This window comes from Terrapene carolina, unplaced genomic scaffold (assembly GCF_002925995.2).
Source record: "Terrapene carolina triunguis isolate 2854851 unplaced genomic scaffold, T_m_triunguis-2.0 Scaffold113, whole genome shotgun sequence".
Taxonomy (NCBI): Eukaryota; Metazoa; Chordata; order Testudines; family Emydidae; genus Terrapene; species Terrapene triunguis.
This window is the reverse complement of record NW_020664464.1, coordinates 13,832,856-13,855,002: the sequence shown is the minus strand read 5'-3', so window position 1 is coordinate 13,855,002 and position 22,147 is coordinate 13,832,856. Positions and strand designations below refer to the sequence as shown.

Here is a 22,147-nt window from a genome sequence, read left to right as displayed (position 1 = left end):
GTCCTGGCACTTCTTAAGCCCCTTCGCCGGTACTGACGACTGGGACCGCTATCAGGAAGTCGGTGCTGAAGGTGCACTTTGCACCGATGACGACACACTCTGTGACTTCGGTGGCTCGCAGACCGGCGCAAGGGCCGACTCCAAGAGGAGCACTCTCAACCTTGTGTCCCGCTCCTTTTTGGGTCTTGGCTTGAAACTCTTGCAGATTCGACACTTGTTGCTGATGTGGGCAGATGTCACCCAGACACTTCAAGCAGCTTTGATGCGGGTCGCTAATCAGCATGGGCTTCCGACAGCGCTCGCACGGCTTAAAGCCCGGGGAACCGGGCATGCCCCGGCCCTGGGCAAAAGTCCCAACGGGACTATCTAAGTTAACTACTACTAACACTAAAACACAAAAGAACCACTTATTACAGTAAATAGCAACTATTTACATACTATGCAGAAGAAAACCACTGGGTAATGCAACGCTTGCCAAGGCAAGGAGCAGTTCCAGCACCGTCACTGGCGGTAAGAAGGAACTGAGGGGGGGCGCCCCTTATACCGCGGCATGTGCGTGCCACTCCAGAGGCGCCAGAGCCGGTCCCCTATGTATACCACTGAGGGGAAAACTTCCGGCACCGGTGCATGTAGCAACTGCGCACACACCTAGAATGGAATGGACATGAGCAAGCACTTGAAGAATCTTGGGTTCCATTCCAGGTTCCAGAGGGAAATGCGCTCTAGGGCAGACACTCTTCAGCTCATTCCCTGTAGCTTGATCCCTTCTGTCCCATCCCCTTCAATCTGCACTTGTCCTGTATCAAACCCATTCCCTGGCTCTCTCTCCCACTCCCAATCTCCTTGTCTATCCAGTCCCAGTCTCCACTCCACTCCTCCGCTTCTCCTGCCATCCCAGTCTCATTGTTCAGCCAGTCCGAGTCTTCCCCTCTGGGCTCACTGTCCGAGACCGATTCTCACTCCTGCTCTTAAGTCTTTCCCCCTCTCCACCTCCTTCAAATCTACTTGCCCAGTCAATCCCGGTTCCCGCCTCCCACTCCAACTCCTTGTTCCCAATCCCATTGCCTAGCCAGTCCCAGTTCCCGGCTCTTCATCTGATCGGTCTCTCTTCTTCCCTCCCTACTGTCTCCCCATCAACTCCCTCATCTCATCCAGTCTCAGTCTCCTCCCCACCTGTTCCAGCTCCTTCTCCCAGATTCAACCCTCCCTGGCTCTTTGTTCCAGTCTCCTTGTCCAGCCAGTCACAGTCTCCCTCTTAACCCTCAGCAATTAGTCTGACCTCAGTGTTCCCCACACAGCTTCCCTCCCTAGCCGCAGCCTGCCCACCCGTACTCAATCCCCAACCCCAGTCCCCTTGCCCAACCAGTCTCAGTCTCCCCCCTCAACTCTGAGTCACATTTCTCTCTGTCTCAGTAGACTCCTAATCTACTCCTGTTTCTCCCGCCAGTCCAGCTTTTGTCCCCTCTGCATTTAAATGAGGTATTTCTCCTCCATGCTGCCTGGTTGCCAGCAGAGGGTCTTTGAGAGCACAAGAGACACAGGCACCCTGCTCTTGGTTCCAGTTCTTAGCCCAATCCTGGCTTGGAGCAGCCATCACAGGGAAAATCTCAGTTAATCTATGTAGGCCTAGGCTGGGGCATGCTCCATTGCTCAGTGGAGTCTCGTCAGCAATAGGAACTGTGAGAAGGTGAAGCATGCTCAATTAGGACAAAATCTTCTGAAATTGTAGCAGTTAAAATCAAAGTCTCTACTGAGCATGTGTGAACTGTGATTTTTCAAAGGCTTATAACTTGGCCCTATTTGGAAGGACTTTCATACAGATGGCAAAAGGCACATACTGGACAGAAAGGCCACCGTTCTGCCAACTTCCAAGTCCCTACTTTAAAGCGTGACCAGGGACGCTAGAGCTTCTCAAAGAGAAGTCACCAGAATTTTTTAACATGGCCACAACAACATATTTTCCCCTAGCTTCATTCTCAGAAATGATTGAACAGTTTTGGCTGAAGTTTTCCAGAAAAAATTTCAGCTTGAGGCAGAATTTCAGCTCGAGTAAATCCTGGCAAAATTAGAAGCAACTAAAAACAGAGTCTTATTATGGGACGCGTTGGGCAACCTTAATAAGAGGTGGCGCTACCTGCCCCATTTACAATGTTATCAAACACAGCCTATATTGGGTGCTCATCATTTTGGATACCAGCGACCTGTGAACATTTTGATATTGAACTGATGAAAATATATTTTCTGATCAGATATTTGGTAACTGAATTATTGTAAGCAATAGGAAATACCATTATGCAGCAGTGAGAAAAAGTGTCTCTCAAAACTACAGCTTCCTTTTAGAAAAGTATTTCGGAAACAAAGCACAGCACAATACACATACACACACCCAGTGCTGACAATGTAGACTAGTACTAGGAGAGTCCTGCACTTTCAGAACTACCTTCCTTAGAATGAGACAGTCAACTGTCCATCTCAGGTGGCCAAGTGGAAATTAAAGAATTTATAGCATCTTCAGTTTAAAATTAGAGAATAAGCCTGGTGACCTGGCCAATATTTATTCTTTCACCATAGGTCCAAGGTTTAATGTCCGACGTTACATGAACTATTTCTTACAGCATTCTGGCTGCTGTGATTGCCTACCTGTGAAGTGGTCAGAAAACGGGTGTGACTGTTAAAGTAGTATAACTTTCACTGAATGCCAAATTAAAGCGTGGGCAAAAGTAGTATACATAATATAAATTTCCCTCTAAACCTATTTTCTCACGTCTTACATCTATGATATAACTTACACCACCATTTAGATCACCATAAGCTTTGATGACTAGAATCTGAAAGGCACATTAAGCCAAATTATCCAGTGCATCCTCCTTCCCGCTCAAGTCCCCAAATCAGACTAAACAGATGAGATGAATCTCTTTCAGAAGAAAGGATAAACTGGCACCTAACCTTTGAGACAATCTAGAACAATAAGGGAGGAATACCTGGGTAAGCACGCAACACCCATATCTGCAGTTTGAAAACACCAATCACATGAACAGCAAGATACATTCCTCACCTTGATTCTGCTGACAGCTTCCTGAGCCTGCATCATTCGCACATTCTTGGAGGGAGTTTTGTCAGAAAGGAGTTGAGTGGAGCCAAGGTAATTGGCAGCAAAAATAATTCCATCAATTAAGTCTTCAGGATCACAGGGTCCAGGAACTATAACACAGAAAACAAATTGCTGAGCAAAATTATGTTATATTATGGAGAGAAACAGCACTTGCACTACTTAGCCTGCATCTGATGGCTAAAAATGCTGCTCTAAGCTATTTAGAGTTAGCATGATAGCAGGACAACCAACATTTTCAATCAAGGCAAACAAAAACACTGAGCAAAGTGCTTTCAACATCTCTACAATAGAAATCGCAATTGCTAATCCAACCTGCCTCCCACAATAATTTGCTCCATGAGACAAGGTTAACTAGAACAAAACAAACAATGTATTTTCATTCCTACAAAAAATACAAAGCGTTTTCATTTCTCTCTCCACTTCCAATATCCTTATGTCTTGGACTAAGATAATCATATCATTTAGCTAGAGTCTAAAATAAAAAGAACAGGGACATAAACTCAATATTAACCACCAGCACCTCTCTTTTTCAAGCACTGACCACAATTGGAATGATGAGCAGTGGAATCTCCTCAAAGTATTTTACAGGTATGATTTTTTCCCTCAGAGTGGAGTTAAAAACTGTCACATCACATTGAAGAGTATATAGTTTTATGCCAGACCTACTCATAAAAGTCATACAGGAGGGACTGATCTCTTTAGGAGGGATAATTTTGATTTAGACTAACAAACTCTCCTTGCTATAGGCTCTGATGCTAGATGTGCAAAGTAAGGGATTTATACTTGGGCTAATATATACCATTGACTTGGTCCTGCAAATTGCCGAGAAATCTCAACTCCCATTGGCAAGTGCAAACTTATGATGCTGATCAGGAGGCACTCAGTCCCTTGCAGGACAAGTCCCTATAATATCTATATGATCTATGGTTTTTCAGATTGATCACTTTAAAGCTGAAGCAATATTCTCCCCTTGGATCGTTCGGCTGCAAAGAACTGGATTTTTCTCTTTAAAAGGTTTAACCTCTCATGATGATCTCGAAGGCAGCTTAATATAACACACTGCTTATCGGTGTGCAAGAAAGAAAAATCTGGGTTCAAATTTAATTAAAATATACATAGCATTTACTTTTGTGAGAATTCACTTTTTGTAAAGTTATCAACATTTTATTGTCATAAAATTTAAAGTGGTGACATTTTATTTTTCTTACGAATATGAAAAAAACCACTCTCAGGACTTACAGTATCTACCTTAAAGACTGAATCAGCTCTCTGAAATTCTGTAAAAATGTATTTCTAATGTACAGCCTTCCAAATGCAGCATATTGGAAAACAATCCAAGGAATCCCAGGACAGAAATCTGATGTTGGCTTCAACTCTCATCTTTATATAAATCAAAAAGCCAACTGCAAGAGTTTTAAGGACAAAGTAAGAAAATTAACTCAGAATTTCCCTGCTTGTTCCATGCTATCATTACTTTATATTATTTATGTTTTATGGCATGCAGCTGAATATTTATGTGTACACACAGAACATACAAGTATGCATGTGTTTGTGTTAATTCTAGTGATGGGTGAACCTCATATATATAAAATTTTAAAAACTTTATCCATCCACAGGACAGGTACAGCATGGGCAATGGACGTTCCCCACCACCACCACAGCCCTGTCAATAAAGCTCAACCCTGGAGAGACCATTGATGTTTTTATTTTATTTTAAAGCCAAAAGGGACCATTATGATCATCTAGTCTGACCTCCATCCTTCGTCATCAGAGGGTAGTTCAGCCTCCATGCACATCCAGTGTGCTGTGAATTCCAAGAATGGTGCTATGGATTACTGAAAATTCCAGTGGTGCCTTATGCGATGTTGTCACCCATCCCTTAGGAACTGGGCTGAGACCACTAATGAAACATTACAAAATAGAAGATAATTAAGCTTTTCTAACTTCCAAAAAAATAGTTCTGGGGGTTGGTTCAAATTCTGGATTGGTTCATAGTTGATGTAAACAAGTTCACCCAGCCCTAGTTAACATTTACCTTCACAGTCCATAGACTTCTTGCATTTTTACTTGTACAAAAGAATTCTATTATAATACGAACAGTGTTATACATTGAATGTTATATTTTTCACAGCTTACCTTCAACATAGGTTGGGAATGAAGCCAAACTTTTTCTGGACTGTAATTAAGACAAACAGGATTTCAAAGAGAACAAAGCTCAAATATGCATTAAAAAGCCTTCCATGCAAAAAGAACAAAAAATAACAAAACCCCAAAACATAGCGATAGTTAATTAGTGAAGGTCAGCTGACAGCTTATTAGGAAAAATTTTAAATGTTCTCAAAATATCAGCAATTATTAAGGAGTTATTATCATGAAGTGTAGTCTATATCATTACCATTTTCATATATTAAGCAGTTCTACCCTGAGTCTGGTACTAGACAGCGCATTTTTGAGTGCCAAGAGGTGCTCTGATCTATATAGGAATAACAGGAATAGTGCCCAATAAATCACATTTCTAAGTACTTGGAATTCCAAATTAAAAAAAAAATCTGGGAATATTTAAAAGGACTTGCAATACTATCATAACTCTAGAACAAAAAATTATATACAGACTCAATCTGTTAAAATAAAAGGTGGTTATTACAGTTATGCTATATTAAACACTCAAATCACAAATAAAAACGTGATTTAGACACTGAAAATTGTGAGCTCTGGATTTATCCTTTGATTGTTGATATCTGGCAGGGAAACTGATGGGTCTCATCTTAAACAAATGTAAAAGGTGGGATTGACTAATGGAAAATCATCTATCCTGCATTTGTAGGGAGGTTGACTAGATGAAATAACAGGACCTTTCCATTTATAACTTCTAGAAAAAAGCCTAATGAAAGTCTTCATATACCTACCAGGTCTAACTGCAGTAATACTAATCATTTAGTTACATTTAGAAATAAGCCTGTCTGAGGAAATTTGTTAAAGGCACTTTCTATGTCAAAGTATGTAGGGTAATATGGTGCACTGCAATATATGCTACTATTACATATGTTTGTGACAAGGATTCTGGAGAAGCCAAGGATTACAAGATGTTGGTATGCCTAACCCTAATTCCACAATGAAGTACATGAGCATTCACTCCACTGATTTCTCAATATAATTATACTAGTGGAAAATCAGTGAGAGCTCAGGATCAAGCCCAGTATCTCATATGAAGTGCAAGTGCTTTTGAATGTTCACTTACAGTACATAGTAAATCTACCCCTTTTTATGCTGAGTATTTTACCAGGTATTATGTTTGTAAAAATGTAAACCAATCTCAGAGTCAGGCAGTTGCACCTAAGTGGCAAGAAGATGGACTAAATGACCCAGTAAATCTTTTCCATTTCTTACTACATGGATTCTATGAGTAGTAGTATTTTACAACTTATACTGGGCTTGCTATAAAAACAACTGCTGGTGGAAGAAAAAAGGTTAATCAGGGCATGATATAAGGATATCAGGGCAACCTTGAAATACTTGCTTTCTTCTTCTGAGAGATAAAGCCAACAGAGGACATAGTTGTCACTGAATAATGGCTTCCTGCTGCTAAACATATTTAAGGAAAATTAAGTGTTGGGAAACATTTATTGTCAAAGCAGGAGAGGCTGCTCTGAGACCACCCTGTCTATTACAATGACTATTTTTTATTAAACCCACGACAGATGTTGATTTTGATCATTTTATCTGATTGCTATCAGTGCAGTACACAACAGTTTGACTGGTTGCATTCTGACAGGTGCAGAGAACAGATGGACTGTGTGTTTTAGAAAACAACAAGCTTATCCATACAAGTGAAGTTTTAAAGTATACACTTTTCTAATTAACAGACTCAAGGACTCGACTGACTGTCTGAAGTTTTATGTAGTTAGTCTTAACTTTAATCAGTTCATGTTGGTCAGCCATCGGGGAATCTGATTGCCCCGCAGTGTTTCCTTTTGGGATAAAGTTGAGTAAACCAACATCAAATTAAAAGTCTAACACATTTATTAACTGCAACAATGTTAAACTAAAAAAATAATAATTTAATTCTAGTAGTTTTATTTGGGAATCTTTTGGTACTAGAAATAACAGGAGGCATCACCTGATGTCACTTAAACACAGAAATATGCATCTTTAAATCCTGGTGTATAAAATATAATTTCATAAAAGAACTAGGTAATGTTTGTTGGATTAATCTTTTTGTCTGGACAACAAAACATTAGATTTCTTTAAAATTAAGGTTTTGTTCAGACATACAACTATGTCCATAAAGCAAAGAGGTTTACTGTTACTATTGTTATTTGTAAGGGATGTACAGAAGAATGCAATGCTGATTTAAAAAACAACTGAGAAATGAGTTCTGCAACATATCCCACTAGGAAATCTGGTTTATTACCCCGATACTGTATGCAACCCAATGCTCAAGACTATAATGGGTAGCATTTTATTTCACTAACACCTGGACTATGACTAACGATATCTAATAACTGTTAGAAGTCAAAAGTGGATTATGTGAAATTACTAAATCTGTACTTTAATGAAAGCCAAAGGCTATAATGAGCAAAGAGTATCACAGATAAAAGCACAAAACTCTCACTCTCAAAGACTTTGGTATAGCTTTAAACCTTTTGAAAGCCATCACCTCCCAAAATGTAAATAAAGATTTTTAAAAAATAATTCATAAATCATAGGCCTATACTTTTTCTTTGTCAAATCTGAAACAAAGAAAACATGGATATGACTATTTATTACTTGGAATTTCAATTCTAACAAATATTTCTAGTGAGACCCAGCCAATTTCTATATCGGTAGAAAACTGACTAGTGCATAGACATCGCAATACAAATTGATAGTTAGATGGTGTCTGCTTTCTATAATTGAAGATTTCCTTTCTTTGCACTGTATTTATTAAAGTTAGAAAATAAAAACAAAGATAACTGCAATTTTTCTGTTCGTATAGTTCCCCAGGCACAATATGTAAAGACTAAATGCACATGATAAATTTTCCACATTCTCAGTTGTCCCATTGACAAAAACGTGACTATTCACAGTTTGTAAAGTTAACCATGTACATAAGTCTTTGCAAGCTAGAGACACTTTTGAGGGTCCAATGTCAGGAACTCCTGGATTCTATTCCCAGCCCTGCCACTGAATCACTGCCTGGACTTGGGCAAATCACTTCACACTTCAGTGATTCTACTTCCCTGCAGATAAAACAGGGGACAACACTAATAGGAAGAGTGCTGTATTAATATTTATTTAATTTGGTAGGCCTATCATCCTGACTAAGACCATGTCTACATTTACAAGCTTATAGAGGCACAGCTGTATTGGTACAGCTGCTGTAAGATCATTCGTGTAGCTGCAATATGCCGACGGGAGAGCTCTCCTGTCAACATAATAAAACCAGCTCAATGAGCAGCAGTAGCTATGTCGGCAGGAGAGCGTCTCCCGCCAACATAGCCCTGTGCACACGAGTGCTTATGCCGGCAAAGTTTATGTCGCTATGGGGTGTGTCTTTTTCACACCCCATGAGAGACAAAAGTTTGCTGACATAAGTGCTAGTGTTGACATGGCGTAAGAAATGTAACCTCCTTTGTAGCAAGACATTCTGCAAAGAGAGGGAAAAGAAAATGTTGCCTCCTCTTGCCCCAGTACAGAGGGGATATTGGCTGCTCTTAAATAAATCAACTCTCCTAAGCCTGTTACACAAATATCACTGCAGAAAAAAAAATGCCATCAGAAACAGCGGTGTTAAATTAGGGTTTCAGAGACACAAAACACGAGGGAGGTATAACAATAACTTATGCCAGTTTTGTTTTTTTCCTATACAAGGAGAGGGAAGAAGATATAAAGACATGAGCAGTAAGTGGAACAGGACTGTGTCTTTTAAAAAGATTGCACTCTACCTCTTTATTAGTGGAGGGTTCTGCTGCTGTACCACAGACATCTTGGTGATGTTGCCTACTTGACGATTCAGCACCACGGGGTGAAGAGGAATCAGGAGATGGAGACTAGATATGGTAAGAAAAGAAAATTAAATAAAAAACTGAGTGACCACTGTAGAAATCTCACTGTTGTTTTATTTGGAAGTGGAAATAAGGGATTAAAGATGAAAAACATAACAGAGCAGCCAAACACTGTTACAGCCCATGTTTCGTATGGTAATGAACATGCAGAACTCTGAATATTCCATTTTTTTTATCTCAACAGTTATATGTTTATGGGGAGAACTAAATGTTTTATTTGTCCATAAAATAAAAAAGTTGAAAATTTAACTAAAATTAAATCCAGGGTAAATAACATTCACCAAAAAAGCATGACATGAAAACATGATTTGGGAAGCTGAAGGGAAGGGGAAATGATGATGTTTGGCATGAACGTTTGTGACTTTCATTTGATTTTTCTTGCCAGCCATTCAATTAAGTTGCAATTACAGCGCATCTCCCCACACAAGTAGTATATGCAAACAAATTATCCTATTTGCATATTGAAGGTTGCAAACAATTCAGCCTAATATTTTGGGGGAAAAAACAAACAAGACAAAATGCATGAAGTCAAGATAGAAATTGTTATGAGAGAGATGAGTGAAGAAACCCTGAGGGCATGATCAGAAAGTGGGGATGCAACTTTAGTAAGATTATTCATCCTGAACTGACAAGTGGCAAACTGAGAGTCAGATACTGAGTCCTAATCTGCCTCTTTAAGAAGCAGGTGTACGTACAATTGCTCAGGAGCGATTTGCCAGAAGGGTTGGCCTAAACTGAACAGAAGCAGCCTGCCATGGTTGCTTCTAACAATTTTTCAATTGCCTTAAGAAACTAAATAAAATAATTAATAATAAATAATAGGGCTGTCAATTAATCACAGTTCTCACGCGATTAACTAAAAAGAATTAATCACGATTTTAAAAAGCATTATCTCCTGAAAATGTAAACAAACTTGTTTGTCTGAGTGACTGGCTGAACAAGAAGTAGGACTGAGTGGACTTGTAGGCTCTAAAGTTTTCAGGGTGGATAAAAATCAATGATTTTTTTTTTTTAAATAAAAACAATTGTATTTTTTTATTTAAATCAGATTTTTTGATGAAATGCTTTTTGAGGAAAAAAACTATCTAAAGATACATTATAGCTCAAAGATATCTCATCAATGAATAGAGATTATAAATTCTAATTCTATAGTATGAGACAATATTCATGTAATGTTTAAGAAAAGTTTTGTAAATGAGTTCCAATAGTTCATGGATTAGGGACCCAATTTTACGTACAGGTTATTTAGGTTAATCTTTCTATCTACCCAACTGGACTCAGTGCTCACTCTAGAAGATACCATCAGAGATGCTTAGTTTTGCAGTTCTCAAACTGGAATGGTCTCTCCAGAGATAACATGCTTGTCAACAGCAAAAATGTTTTTAAATAAATAAATAATATATAGAGATGAGAAATAACAGACCTCAACCCTATTGCCCCTCTGCAAATTTGTGTACACAGAGTCAATCCCTTACCTCTCTCTAAAAGTGCAAAGTTTCAAAAAGTTCAATGAATAGAAGATTGTTGGGGGTAGAATGGATCTGGACAAGGAGAAGAGGTCTGGAGATAAATGTGAGAAGGGAGGAACAGGCGGTAGAAACAAAAGTGAAACTGTTTGAACAGCATATTCCAGAAGTCTTGAGGTCTTTCTGAGTGTAGCCTTCATTGATTTGAGATCTACCATACCATTCTCTCACTAGAAGGAAAAACCTATAATGACAGCAGGCCATAAAAGAGACCCAGTTTGGGAATAAGAACCATTCAAGAAATATATGTTTGCTGATGATGTTTTAAAGAAAGTCACACCAGTGAACTGGTGGAAGTCACTTAAAGCACTTGGATTCCGAGACTGTTGAAGTGATAACCTCACTTTTAAGCGCAGTAGCTTCTTCTACCAGTGTAGAAAGAATATTTTCTTCCTTTGGACTAATTCATTCCAAATTGAGAAATCGTTTGGGACCTGAAAAAAGCAGGAAAGCTTGTTTTTCTTCTCCAGATTATGAACAAACAGGAAAATGAAGGTGAAGACGACCGAGTTAGCTGCAGAAGCCAATCTTTTAAGTTTCTTATGTTGACCTGGCTGACATTGTCGATTTATTTATTTATTTATTAAATTTCATTTAACTGTTTTAGTTAAAAACAATTTTAACAAAAACAAACCTGATTTTAAAAAACTTGAATGTTTAACTAAATTCAAATTCATATGTTCTGTTTTGTTACGTTTGCTGTTGAAGAAAAAAATCCAGACTACATAATGTTGTTTTAGTTAAATAAAACAATTTAAATGTCTGTCTGCTGATGTTCTCCTCTTAATACAGCATGGCAAGAAAATCCTCCAAATATTAATGATTAACCTGTTGAATTGGAGATAGTTCACCTCCCAATGACTTCATAAATATCTGCTTCAATTACCTTTGGTAAATGAAATAACTAAACAATCATTCATTTTCTGATATAGCTGTAAAACTAATCTAAAAAGTTTTCAAAATAAATCACTTTAAAAATGTATAGTGTGTACCTTCTAAAAATGAAACCTACATCTATCTCTGAGTTGTGAAGAATTTGTATTAAGGTTAAAACAACCAACAAGAATGCACTTTTATGTAGAAATCCATGATTAAAATCGAGGCTTCCTGACTAGTGATTTAAATCAATTTGATTTAAAGCAAATCCACCCCGAAAGTTTTACATTGTTTTATTTTTAATGCAGTTTTTTTTGTACATAATTCTACATTTGTAACTTCAACTTTCATGATAGAAATTGCACTACAGTACTTGTATGAGGTGAATTAAAAAATACTATTTCTTTTGTTTTTTACAGCGCAAATATTTGTAATAAAAATAAATATAAAGTGAGCACTGTACACTTTGTATTCTGTGTTGTAATTGAAATTAATATATTTGAAAGTGAAGTAAACATCCAAAAATATTTAAATAAATGGTATTCTATTATTGTTTAACAATGCGATTAATCGCGTGATTAATTTTTTTAATCGCTTGACAGCCCTGACAAATACATAATAATAATGATAATATCTATTTATTATTTGTATTGTGACAGCACCTAGGAGCCCCAGCCACAGACCAAGAGCCCATAGTGCTAGGCACTGTACAAACATCGGAAGAAAGAGTCCCTGCCCCAAAATGTTACCTCAATATTTTTAGTATTCTCTAGACTACAAGTTTCCTAATTTTTTTTCACATTGTGGATCTGACCTTAATGGAGAAACTGTCTCATGGACCACCTTCTTCTTGCTCTCAGTTATGATCATGTAACCGGCATGTGCTAACCACCAACAGCAACTGCTTACATCGGAAAGTAATATTAGGTAACCAGTTGTTGTATTTTAACTCTTTTCAATGTGATGCAGCTGAAGAGAATAGCAAAGAGAACCAACATGATGTGATCAACCAGCTCTCTGTGGACCATGGTTTGGAAACCATTATCCTACCTAAAAGGGAATAATAGGGAGCACTGCTAATACTGAGGAAGCCATATCTAGTTCTCTAAGGCAAAACTGGAAAGGATTTTAGGAGAACTACTATACTAGAAATACAAAGGGTGAAATCAATGGGGTTGATTACAATGGAATTGTATAAGTTGTAAGTGTCCCACAGAGCCCCAATTTCAAAATCTCTAATAAATTTGTTAGTCTCTAAGGTGCCACACGTACTCCTGTTCTTTTTACAAAATAAGTTTTCACAGGTACAATAGTGTGGCTATATAGGTAAGATTCTCCCCACACAGTTATGCAAGTCGGGTTCTGAGCAAACATTGGAATCTTACACAGTCCCCTCTAAACACACACACGTTTGGAACCTTACATAACTTTATCAGCCCATTCAAGTTTGCCACCTTGAGCAGGCAACACCAGATATTTAACACATTTGATCACTAGTTTCCTAACATAACAAAAAAAAACAAAAAAAAAAAACCACACAACACCACCCTCACCCCCCGTGCTGCTTGCTTCTTCTTTGGGCCAACCAATGTCATTACATTGTGACATGGCTATGGTCTGCTTAGGGGCAGCCATATCTCTGACCAGCACGTCTCTTTTCACTGGAATCCTCATTTCAGAGATACTGTCGGACTCTGCAGAGGAACTTGAATTGATTCCCTCTGCCTCCAAATGAGATGAAACTTGGTTTCCAGAACTATGTTTTGAAAAGGTAGTTCTTACACAAGCAGTAGGTACTTACAACATTTCTTTTTTTCAAATTAGCCTTAAGGACAACTCAAGGGCACCCATGCAGATCCTAGGCTACAAGGTCTAACCTCTTATCACACACACACACACTCACTCACTCTCCTAATAACATTAGTACAAGTCATATACACACACCCAATAAGAGGACAGAATTAGAGGTCCTACCAAATATTGTGGTATAAAAATCAGCTTCTGTTATTTTCCCCTCACAGGTGAGCAATAAAGCACCAGGAACCACTAACTAAAAACACCCCTTTATTAAGATCTTCATTAGGTAGGGATGGGATGGTATTTACCAAAGGCAGTATTTACCAGGTCAAATCATGGTTTTCACCATTCCATTAAAATCTAGCTAGTCCCAGTTTAAAGGCATTTTCTATTTTAAAAAATGTTTAATTAATGTACACCACATTACATTTAGTTTTAGTTACATATTCAAATTGTGGTTACATAAGGCAGTAGATTCATAGATTTTATATGAACCCTAAATTGAAGTAAAACTGCAGTGGGTGTAATACTTCTATATGAAATTATAATACTGAACACTGGAATGTTTGTGTACATTTTGGTTGGATATTTTCTCAAAGTTATTATACATGTCATGATTAATTTCAGTTTTTAATATTATGTAAACAAAAGTCAAACATCCGATTGTATGAAAATGACAATAATTCATTGTTGTAGACTTGAAGCATTAAACAATCAGAAGCAGGCAGAGTTGCAGACGATTAGTCCAGGTCCATTTGCCTATGCAGCATTCTACAACAGAAGACCAACTTTGATGTAGTGGATACACCAAGCCTATTCCTCAGTTCTGAATGGATATAACCAAAGTTTGAAAAGATTCATTCTATGCTAACTTGCTGGACATGGATGCAATTAATTTCCCCAGTTTCCCAGTTTTAACTGGGTTTAAGACAGTATTTACCAGCGCCCTGTCTTAAATTAGTTTCTCCCAGGAAACTGCCAACTCTGCTGCTAGGTAAGCCAGAAGTCCTTGGCTTCACATCCAATAGATCTTGCTTCAGAAAGTTGATTGTACAGTAGAAACTTTTATTTTTCGGGGGTTTTTGTTGTTGGTTTGGGGGTTTTTTGTTGTTGGTTTTTTGAGTAAAAGTGTGGACTAGGAAGTGGGAGACAAAGATTAAGAACAGGTGCAGAGTCTTTGTAAAAATGGACACCAAGAGCTGTGGAAGATACTTGAGCTTCAGGCTGAAGTACTCTTGGCTATGCAGCTCTGCTACCATGGTTTGAGGGGGGAAAAGCTTCCCCTGCCCAAGAAAGCTCCCCAACGTTCAGACAAGTGACACGGGGAGAGAGTTATATAGTTAAGAGTCATACACTAAGTCAGGAAATGCCAAAGTTACAGTTCCACTAGCAACTTAACCTCAGCTGTGTTGTTTTTCCATTCCTGTTTTTCTAATTAAATATTACTGTTTCTGTTTTTATATGTGTTAAACAACATAACAGGTGTGCAATGCTGTCAAGCTAACAATGATGCTAGTGGGAGTTTTGTGTGAGCAAATATTGTAGGATTGAGTCTTAAAACAAAAAAACAAACAAACAAAACAAAGACACTTAGAGCATATTAAGCATTGAATGTTGCCCCCAAAATAGTTCTTTAAAATGCTGTCAAGGCATGCTCAATTAAAAATAAATAAATAAGCCTAGTTGTTAGTGTATCATCCACATTTAGGAGTTCAGACATTTTAAAATTTTTTACATTGTTGCTCCAGTAGTTATCAGCATACAAATCCGTATGGGTGAAAGCATATTAAACTATGCACATCTAAAAAGTATTGGAATTATTCATCTATTAAAGACCATATACATGCCTTCTATTTGGAATGTTTGCATTCTTGCTGTAAGATTTTTTTTCTATGATGATGACTGCAGTCTGACAGAAAACACTAAAGCAATTTATTAATAGAACAGACTGCATGCAATATACAGCTTGCTATACTGTATGCAACGTTAGCTACCCCAAAGCAGCTCCTGTATAGAGAGGTAAAGGGAAGTTTAGTCTAGGAGGGACTCGTACATATTTGGCTTATTTAGCATCACAAAGGAAAAGGTACAATGCACAATACGGAGTGCAGCTTACAATATATAGGTAGCTCATATGCTAGGACAAAAAAGAGAGATTCAATAAGAAATAGCAGGAAGGGCAGTTTGCTCAGCTTCTTCCAAGTGATATCGTTTATAACATGTATGCTAGCACTGCTCTTATAATCTTTAAACTAGTTAAGAAGCCTGAACCAAACTCTGGCGAGACAAACTATATGTATGTACACTCATCTACTGTATCAACGTTACTGTTCATTACAATTGTGAATGGCTGTATAAAAGGGAGTAATAGAAAAAAAAGTAACAGCATCTCCACTTCTCTTCCTTCCTTTTCCACCTACCTGTCTTTTACGATATTCAGCCTGGAACATCCAGAAATTCTCCATTTAAGCTTTTGGTGTTGTCCAGTTGTGACTAAAGCATACTCCACTTACAATCTGAGAATAGGCTCGTGCTTCACTGTTATTTTGTGCTTGGATTTAATAATGAAACTGGTAATAGGAGATGTGACAGCACTGCATTGTGTCACACCTATCCAGTTTAACCTGCTATGTAACTGAATATCCTGTAAAGACATACATCAGGAACACTGGAGCTTCTTTTGTCACAGCGAACTGCTCTTGTTTTAGAAAAGTGGTGGTGTATACCCATTCTTAGCAGCAGTATATCTAGAGATTGCATAAACAGCTTATTAGCACTGTCACACACAGGTTGGGGGGGGGAATCCACAAATATTTGATCAAAGCAAAATTCAGTAGTGCCATTTGAATCAAGGGTCAACTTTTCTATGTCAAAGTCTTCAAGGGGGTTAGATGAAACCTGCCAGGTCTCAGCTTGCATTTTCTTCACACTTATGGTTTTTGGATTGGGCCTTTGAATCTCTAAAAAACGCACTCACATCTGCCATATTGCCTACAAGCAGTAAATTAATAATTTTACTCTCTCATCCCAACACCCTGAACAGAATATATGTATCAGAGGGGTAACCATATGATCTTATTATTGTAACCCTGGTCCTTCCTCAACCTCTGGAAGAGCTCTTATTTGTTCTGTAAAGCACCTAGTACAGTTGAATGCTATACAAAAAATAAATAGGGTACCAACAGCAATGTTAACTCAGTTTTGTTGTGCATCCTGTAACATTTTATGTCAAATCATTGGGTGCTGTCGTAATTTAAATAAAAATAATGTTGATTTTACAGTGAGAAAAGTGTAGTTTTTCACTTCTCTTTTCACTAACGTAAAACAGCTGAAGAGATTTTGCGTGAACTTTCCCAAAACAAGAAGAATCCCTTTCGGGCGGACAGTAATCATATAAATCATGAAAATTTCAGCCCAAAATGTGAACACTTTGGAAAGTTACAAGTATGGAAACTGGTATTCAGAGACATCAGACACTCACTACAACAGCTCCCCTTCTTCCCCCAAGACAGTCAGAACAGTTCAGTCTAATACTGTGATCTGGTCAAATGTGAGTCTCTTTGCTGAGACTGCCAACAAGGGGTCAGTTAATCTCCACTGTGATTTGTACCCTGCCCATTAAAAACTACACTAAAACCATTAATTAATTTCACACAGACCAGGATACAGCTGTTAGATGGTGAAAACTTCCTATCGGGACTGGATTGGAGATTGAAACCTATAGGTGAAAAGTTCCTTATTCCATCACTCATCCCTCAGTATGCATTTTAAATGGTTTTGTTTTACTATGTTAAGGTAATGATATTGTTAAAAGGCAGCTAAGACAACAACACTAACAAACATATACATATGTATTGAGCTGTATAATTTACTTATATATGTTGTAAGTTTCTCCAGGAAATAATTTATCTTCCAATAAATCCGACCCAGGATATTACAAGAAAGGTGCCTTGACTCCAGCTCCAAGTGCATATCTCTTCGGAAATCTTCAGAGATAATTACATTGGCTGTTTACATTCATTAAATCCCCAAACCATGTTAATACATTATTACTGAATTTTAAACAGTTCTACATCAGGAAATGCAAAGTTTGGGCCTAGTCAGCAATGGTCGCTCTGGCCCCTTGTGGAGAAGTACTCTTGTATTACAATGCATATTGTAGATTTTTATACCTACGTATATATTGTCTTTGGGGCAGGCAACGTGTACCTGTGTGTACTCTGTACATTTATAGTATTGCATTTTAAATATCAGTAATGATAATAAAATAGTACAGTATGTGCTATATGGCTAAGTTATGGCAGGCACAGGAATCAGCATTCTGTGTTTCCTGACTTTCGTCCTTTTGAATTTTTATTCATATTTTTGCATTAAGAGTATTTTGCATTTAACTTTCTTGTTTTAAAAACGATAATAGAAAAGGAAAGATAAAAAGGCGCCTGTGCCTTTAGCTGAATGTTCAGATAATGGTTGCATTTTCAAAGATAAGCACTGCTTGCCGCACTCTCAATGGCTCCTCCCCCAGGTGCTAAGGAGCAGGCACACAGGATTAGACATTAAAATAAAGATAGAGGGCAAACCAAATTTTCAAAAAACTGGCCTTGCTAAAAGCTGCCCATAACAACCTACCAAATATGTGCAACTGCCCGCACAGAACACTCCTAAAAACTGGTTGTGCAAACACATTTGCAGGTATAATTTTGACCACAATTTTGAGAATTTGCCCCAGTAAGTTTGGTGGGAATAATCACAATGAAATAAATGCAGCTGCACCTGTTGCTGCAGATGCTCCCTATGCAGAACTTCCTCCACTGACTTCAAAAGGACAGGGGTGGATTATCCAATGGGCCCAGGGGCCCTGGCCAATTGGGAGGCTCCAGAAAAATGGGCACCGCAGCAGAAATCCACTGTGGGGTGGCGGAAGGCTGGAGTCCTGGTAGAAGCTGCAGGGCGGGCAGGGGAAGCCCCAGCGCCCTGACCCCAGTCCTCAGCAGAAGCCCCAGCGCCCGGACCCTCCCCCCCCGCTGCAGCCCTGGGACTGGAGGAGATCTCGCTCCCTGCCAAGGCCTCAGAGCTGGAGGAGCTCTCACTCCCTGCTGTGGCCCCAAGGCCATGGCAGGGGGATAGAACTTCTCCAGTCTTGGGGCCAGAGTGGGGGAAGAGGGGGTAGAAAGGAATGAATGGAGGGCAAGATCGCCCGGGGGGGGGGGAAGGGGGGAATGGAATGGGGCAGGACCATGGGATAAACAGGGGCAAGGCCACGGGGCAAGGGGCAGAATGGGGTGGGACAGTAAGTGGAAGGGGTGGGGCAGGGCTACAATTCTGTCACTGGGTCCCCCCCTCACTTGCTCTGTTCCAGGAGACCTTAATACGCCTCTGAAAAGGAGTTCTTGTGCAGAGTACTACGGCAATACTGCATGCACAGCTTCCACTCATTCACATCTATAAGGTTTTCTTTGCAACCACAAAGGCTAGAAACTTCCCTTTAAAAATTATATCTCAGATTCTACAGAATCTGTGTCTGTTCAGCAAACCAATAAATACAATTAGAGGGTCAGATCTGGCCAGAGGACTGGGTACTTCACACCAAAGGCTGGCATTGCAGAATTGCTGGAAACTGGCTCAATTCTGGCTATTTATCTCTCTCATTATGTGAGATTTTCTCCACTCTTAATGTCTGTAACCTGAGTTTAACTTGTATTTGAATTTCAACTGCAGCACATCATGTGTCAATCTAAAGCAATTACTTCAGTTCTTGTCAATGTCTTCAGAAGACTTTCTTCATAACTGTAAGCATCACAGGCAGTGCTCTAGTTTACAATGTAGAAAAATCACTCACAGTTGCCTTTATCTTTCCATAAATTATTTAAAAACCTGAATAAAAACACAAAAATGATTCACATTAAAAACAATCAAATATTCACCATAATTTAACTATCCTGAGCTGTTTTAGGGAGTGTTTGTCTTCCAACACTATAATTGATAAACATCTCCCTTCTCCTACATGGTTGATGAATCAGCATAAAGTCTTCTGCCCTTGCAATTAAAATGTTCATTATTACTGGGCTTGCTGTATAATTTTAAGACTTCATAATATCTAGAGGCCGCCCCCTGAAGACTTGACTTCTCAAATCGGTTCCAAAAAGCAGCTTTAAAGACTTTGCTTAGAAAAGAAAGCACTAACAATATCATATCAATATACCGTAGTCACTTTTCCTTCTTTTAAAGTTCAGCCAGTACCTGAAACATGCTTAAATTATTTAAAACAGACTTCTCTATTTCCTCATTATTAATAGATTACTCCTGCTGTGGAAAAACTGAAACATTTTCATTTCTGTGAAACTGCTCCAGTGTCAGCGTTACCAGAACTAACAAAAACCAGCGACACAGAAATTTAAGCTTTAAACAAAATGTCTATGACCCAGAAGCAGACAGACAGGAAACACTGCAACTCAGCTCCCTTGTACCTGAAAGGTTTGTCTTCAAAGGCTGGATTGGTTTTGTGAAGCAGAATCCATCCATCTGTGTAATTTATCATTATACCAAAACCAATATTCATTTCAGAGTAGTCCTCACTGTCTGAACATGGCATGCAAAGGAAAAGGTCTCATGAATGCAGACTTTGGACACCAGTGATTCAGAAGTCTGAGAAACTGAAGATATGGAATCACCACAGCCAAAAATGCTTCACTGTCAACAATACTTGGGTTACTGATCTACGATACACTGTAGATGTGTGACTCAGTTGGAAGAGAGCAATCCTCTCTAAACGTGAGGGCCTCAGTCAGATACTAATCATCGTTTCTTACCTCCAAGAAGCAAGAGGCAGAGAGGGCAGCATGCTCCTTTTCTCTGGCCAAGAGGAGACAGAGGTGCTCTTCTGGAAGGAAACAACCTGCCAACCTGTATGTGTCAGAGTGACAGATGCATCCTCTGGCCTTCCGCAGCAGGATCCAGTAAACCCACTCCCACCCAACTGAGGACCTTGTTACTCTTTTGGATTTTAAGATGTGCTATGGGGTCTTCCACACAAATTACACACCTGAGTGTTTTGCTGAATTTTAAATTCTCTCACATGCAAGATCACAGCCTTCTACTCTTCAAATGGTCCACATTTGCCCTCTGAGATCCATGCACTGAGGGGACCCTTGAGACACAATTGTCCCCCGTTATTGTGCAGAGGAGCAGGGTCAGTTGTCTCTCTGACACCTCCCTTACCACAGTTTTCTCCTTGAAGTGTCTCAGTTACTTGGTGTCACAGCTGCAGTGACTGTGCAGGTTCAAGAAGAAAAAAAAAAAAAGAGTAGAACAGGAAGCATTTATAGAGCTCTGTCTAGCAATCAGATATGGCTGTACATTCTGAAGAAAATGTAAGGGTTTCTGCTAATAGAAGCAAGAAAGATACTGAAATTGCCAAACACACAAGCATTGACACGAGGGAAATCCTAATGCATGTCTTTTGAGGTCCAAAAACAAAGGTGGGTGGAAACCAAAAGATGTGCTGTTCTAACTACCTGATTTGCACCTGAAAATTCAAGGCCTGGGGCTGCACTAGAAGTTGGATATCCAGAAGTGCAGATCGATTTGTGTGTGTGAGAAAATTTAGCTCATTGTACTTAAATTTAATGGAGCCAAATTCTGGGCCCACGTGCTGTGAAAGAACACTGAAGTTAATGGGATTGCACAGGGTGTATATCAGCATACAGTTTGGCTCACTCCATTTTAAGTGGAAATTTGGGTATTTTATTCATTTTTTTATTCACTGCTTATAAGTAAACATTTTAAGTTTCAAACAAAAAATCTTTTTCCTCCTCTCTACATCACATGATCATAACAGTTAGTTATTGTAGAGTGGCTCATAAGAACTGGACTGCTGGCATTTTTATTCTGTTTTTCATACATAATGTTAAGCATTGTTTTGGGAAAAATACATATGAATGAATGGAATTTGCTACCAGAGGACAAGCACACACATCCATAAGTGGTCCTTCCCTCAAGCATCTTCTCTATCCCCCTACTAGCTGCTTATCCTTTGCATTACTCCAGATAATTTCCATCCCTCTTCCCAACTGCTGGCTAGTTGAACCCCACACTAAGCACCCAAATGTGAGCCAGCGTCTTATCCCTACTGCTGAACCCTTCTACTTTATCCTTTACAAAGCATCCAATCTCAACACCATCAACCAAATGCTCAACACTACAGGGTGGCATTTACTTTCCCTTGCCAAAAAAAAAAGAAAAGGCAAAAGCAAAATCTGCTACATTTAATACCGTCACCTGCAGATCATTCTGCTGTCTCCGTGGCTTTATCACCTCTCAGAGAACTGCTTGCTAAGTGACGCAAGTCTATTATTCTAATCCTAAGGTTTGGTCACTATTTGGTTAACAGCACAAAATGATCGCAAACATTTTCCAAGAAAGAGTAATTTTGGAAATGAAAGCTGATTTCTAAAGGAGCTGCGGGGGAAAATAGATCATTTGTGGGACACACCTGAAAAGAATAGAACATAATAAGGGCCTGATTTGCTGGAGTGCTGACCTTGGTAAGTGTTGTGAGATTTTCAGTACTTCTGAAAATCAGTCTAAGTAAAATAAAACCTCTATTAATCAAATCCCCTCTTAGCTGAAAACCACAGCTACAGATGAAATTGAGTTATATCTTTGAAATGCATCAGTTATATTGAAAAGCCCCTAATTTTTCCAAGCAGACATCAAGAAAGCATTCCATAGGAATTAAAGAGAATTCACACACACACACACACACACACACACACACACACACACACACACAC

General features: G+C 38.8%; 1 protein-coding gene across 2 annotated transcripts in view; it reads right to left on the bottom strand.

Moving 5' to 3' along the window:
* The window catches only part of APBA1 (amyloid beta precursor protein binding family A member 1), a 135,695-nt gene that overhangs the window by 28,491 nt on the left and 85,057 nt on the right, over nt 1–22,147 (bottom strand). For both annotated transcript variants that reach the window (XM_026652423.2, XM_026652425.2), the window contains exons 3-5: nt 9,037–9,141; nt 5,249–5,288; nt 3,056–3,201 (exon numbers count right to left, since the gene is read on the bottom strand). In XM_026652423.2, the coding sequence (XP_026508208.1) occupies nt 3,056–3,201; nt 5,249–5,288; nt 9,037–9,141 (291 nt within the window). The remainder of the gene's footprint in view (nt 1–3,055; nt 3,202–5,248; nt 5,289–9,036; nt 9,142–22,147) is intronic.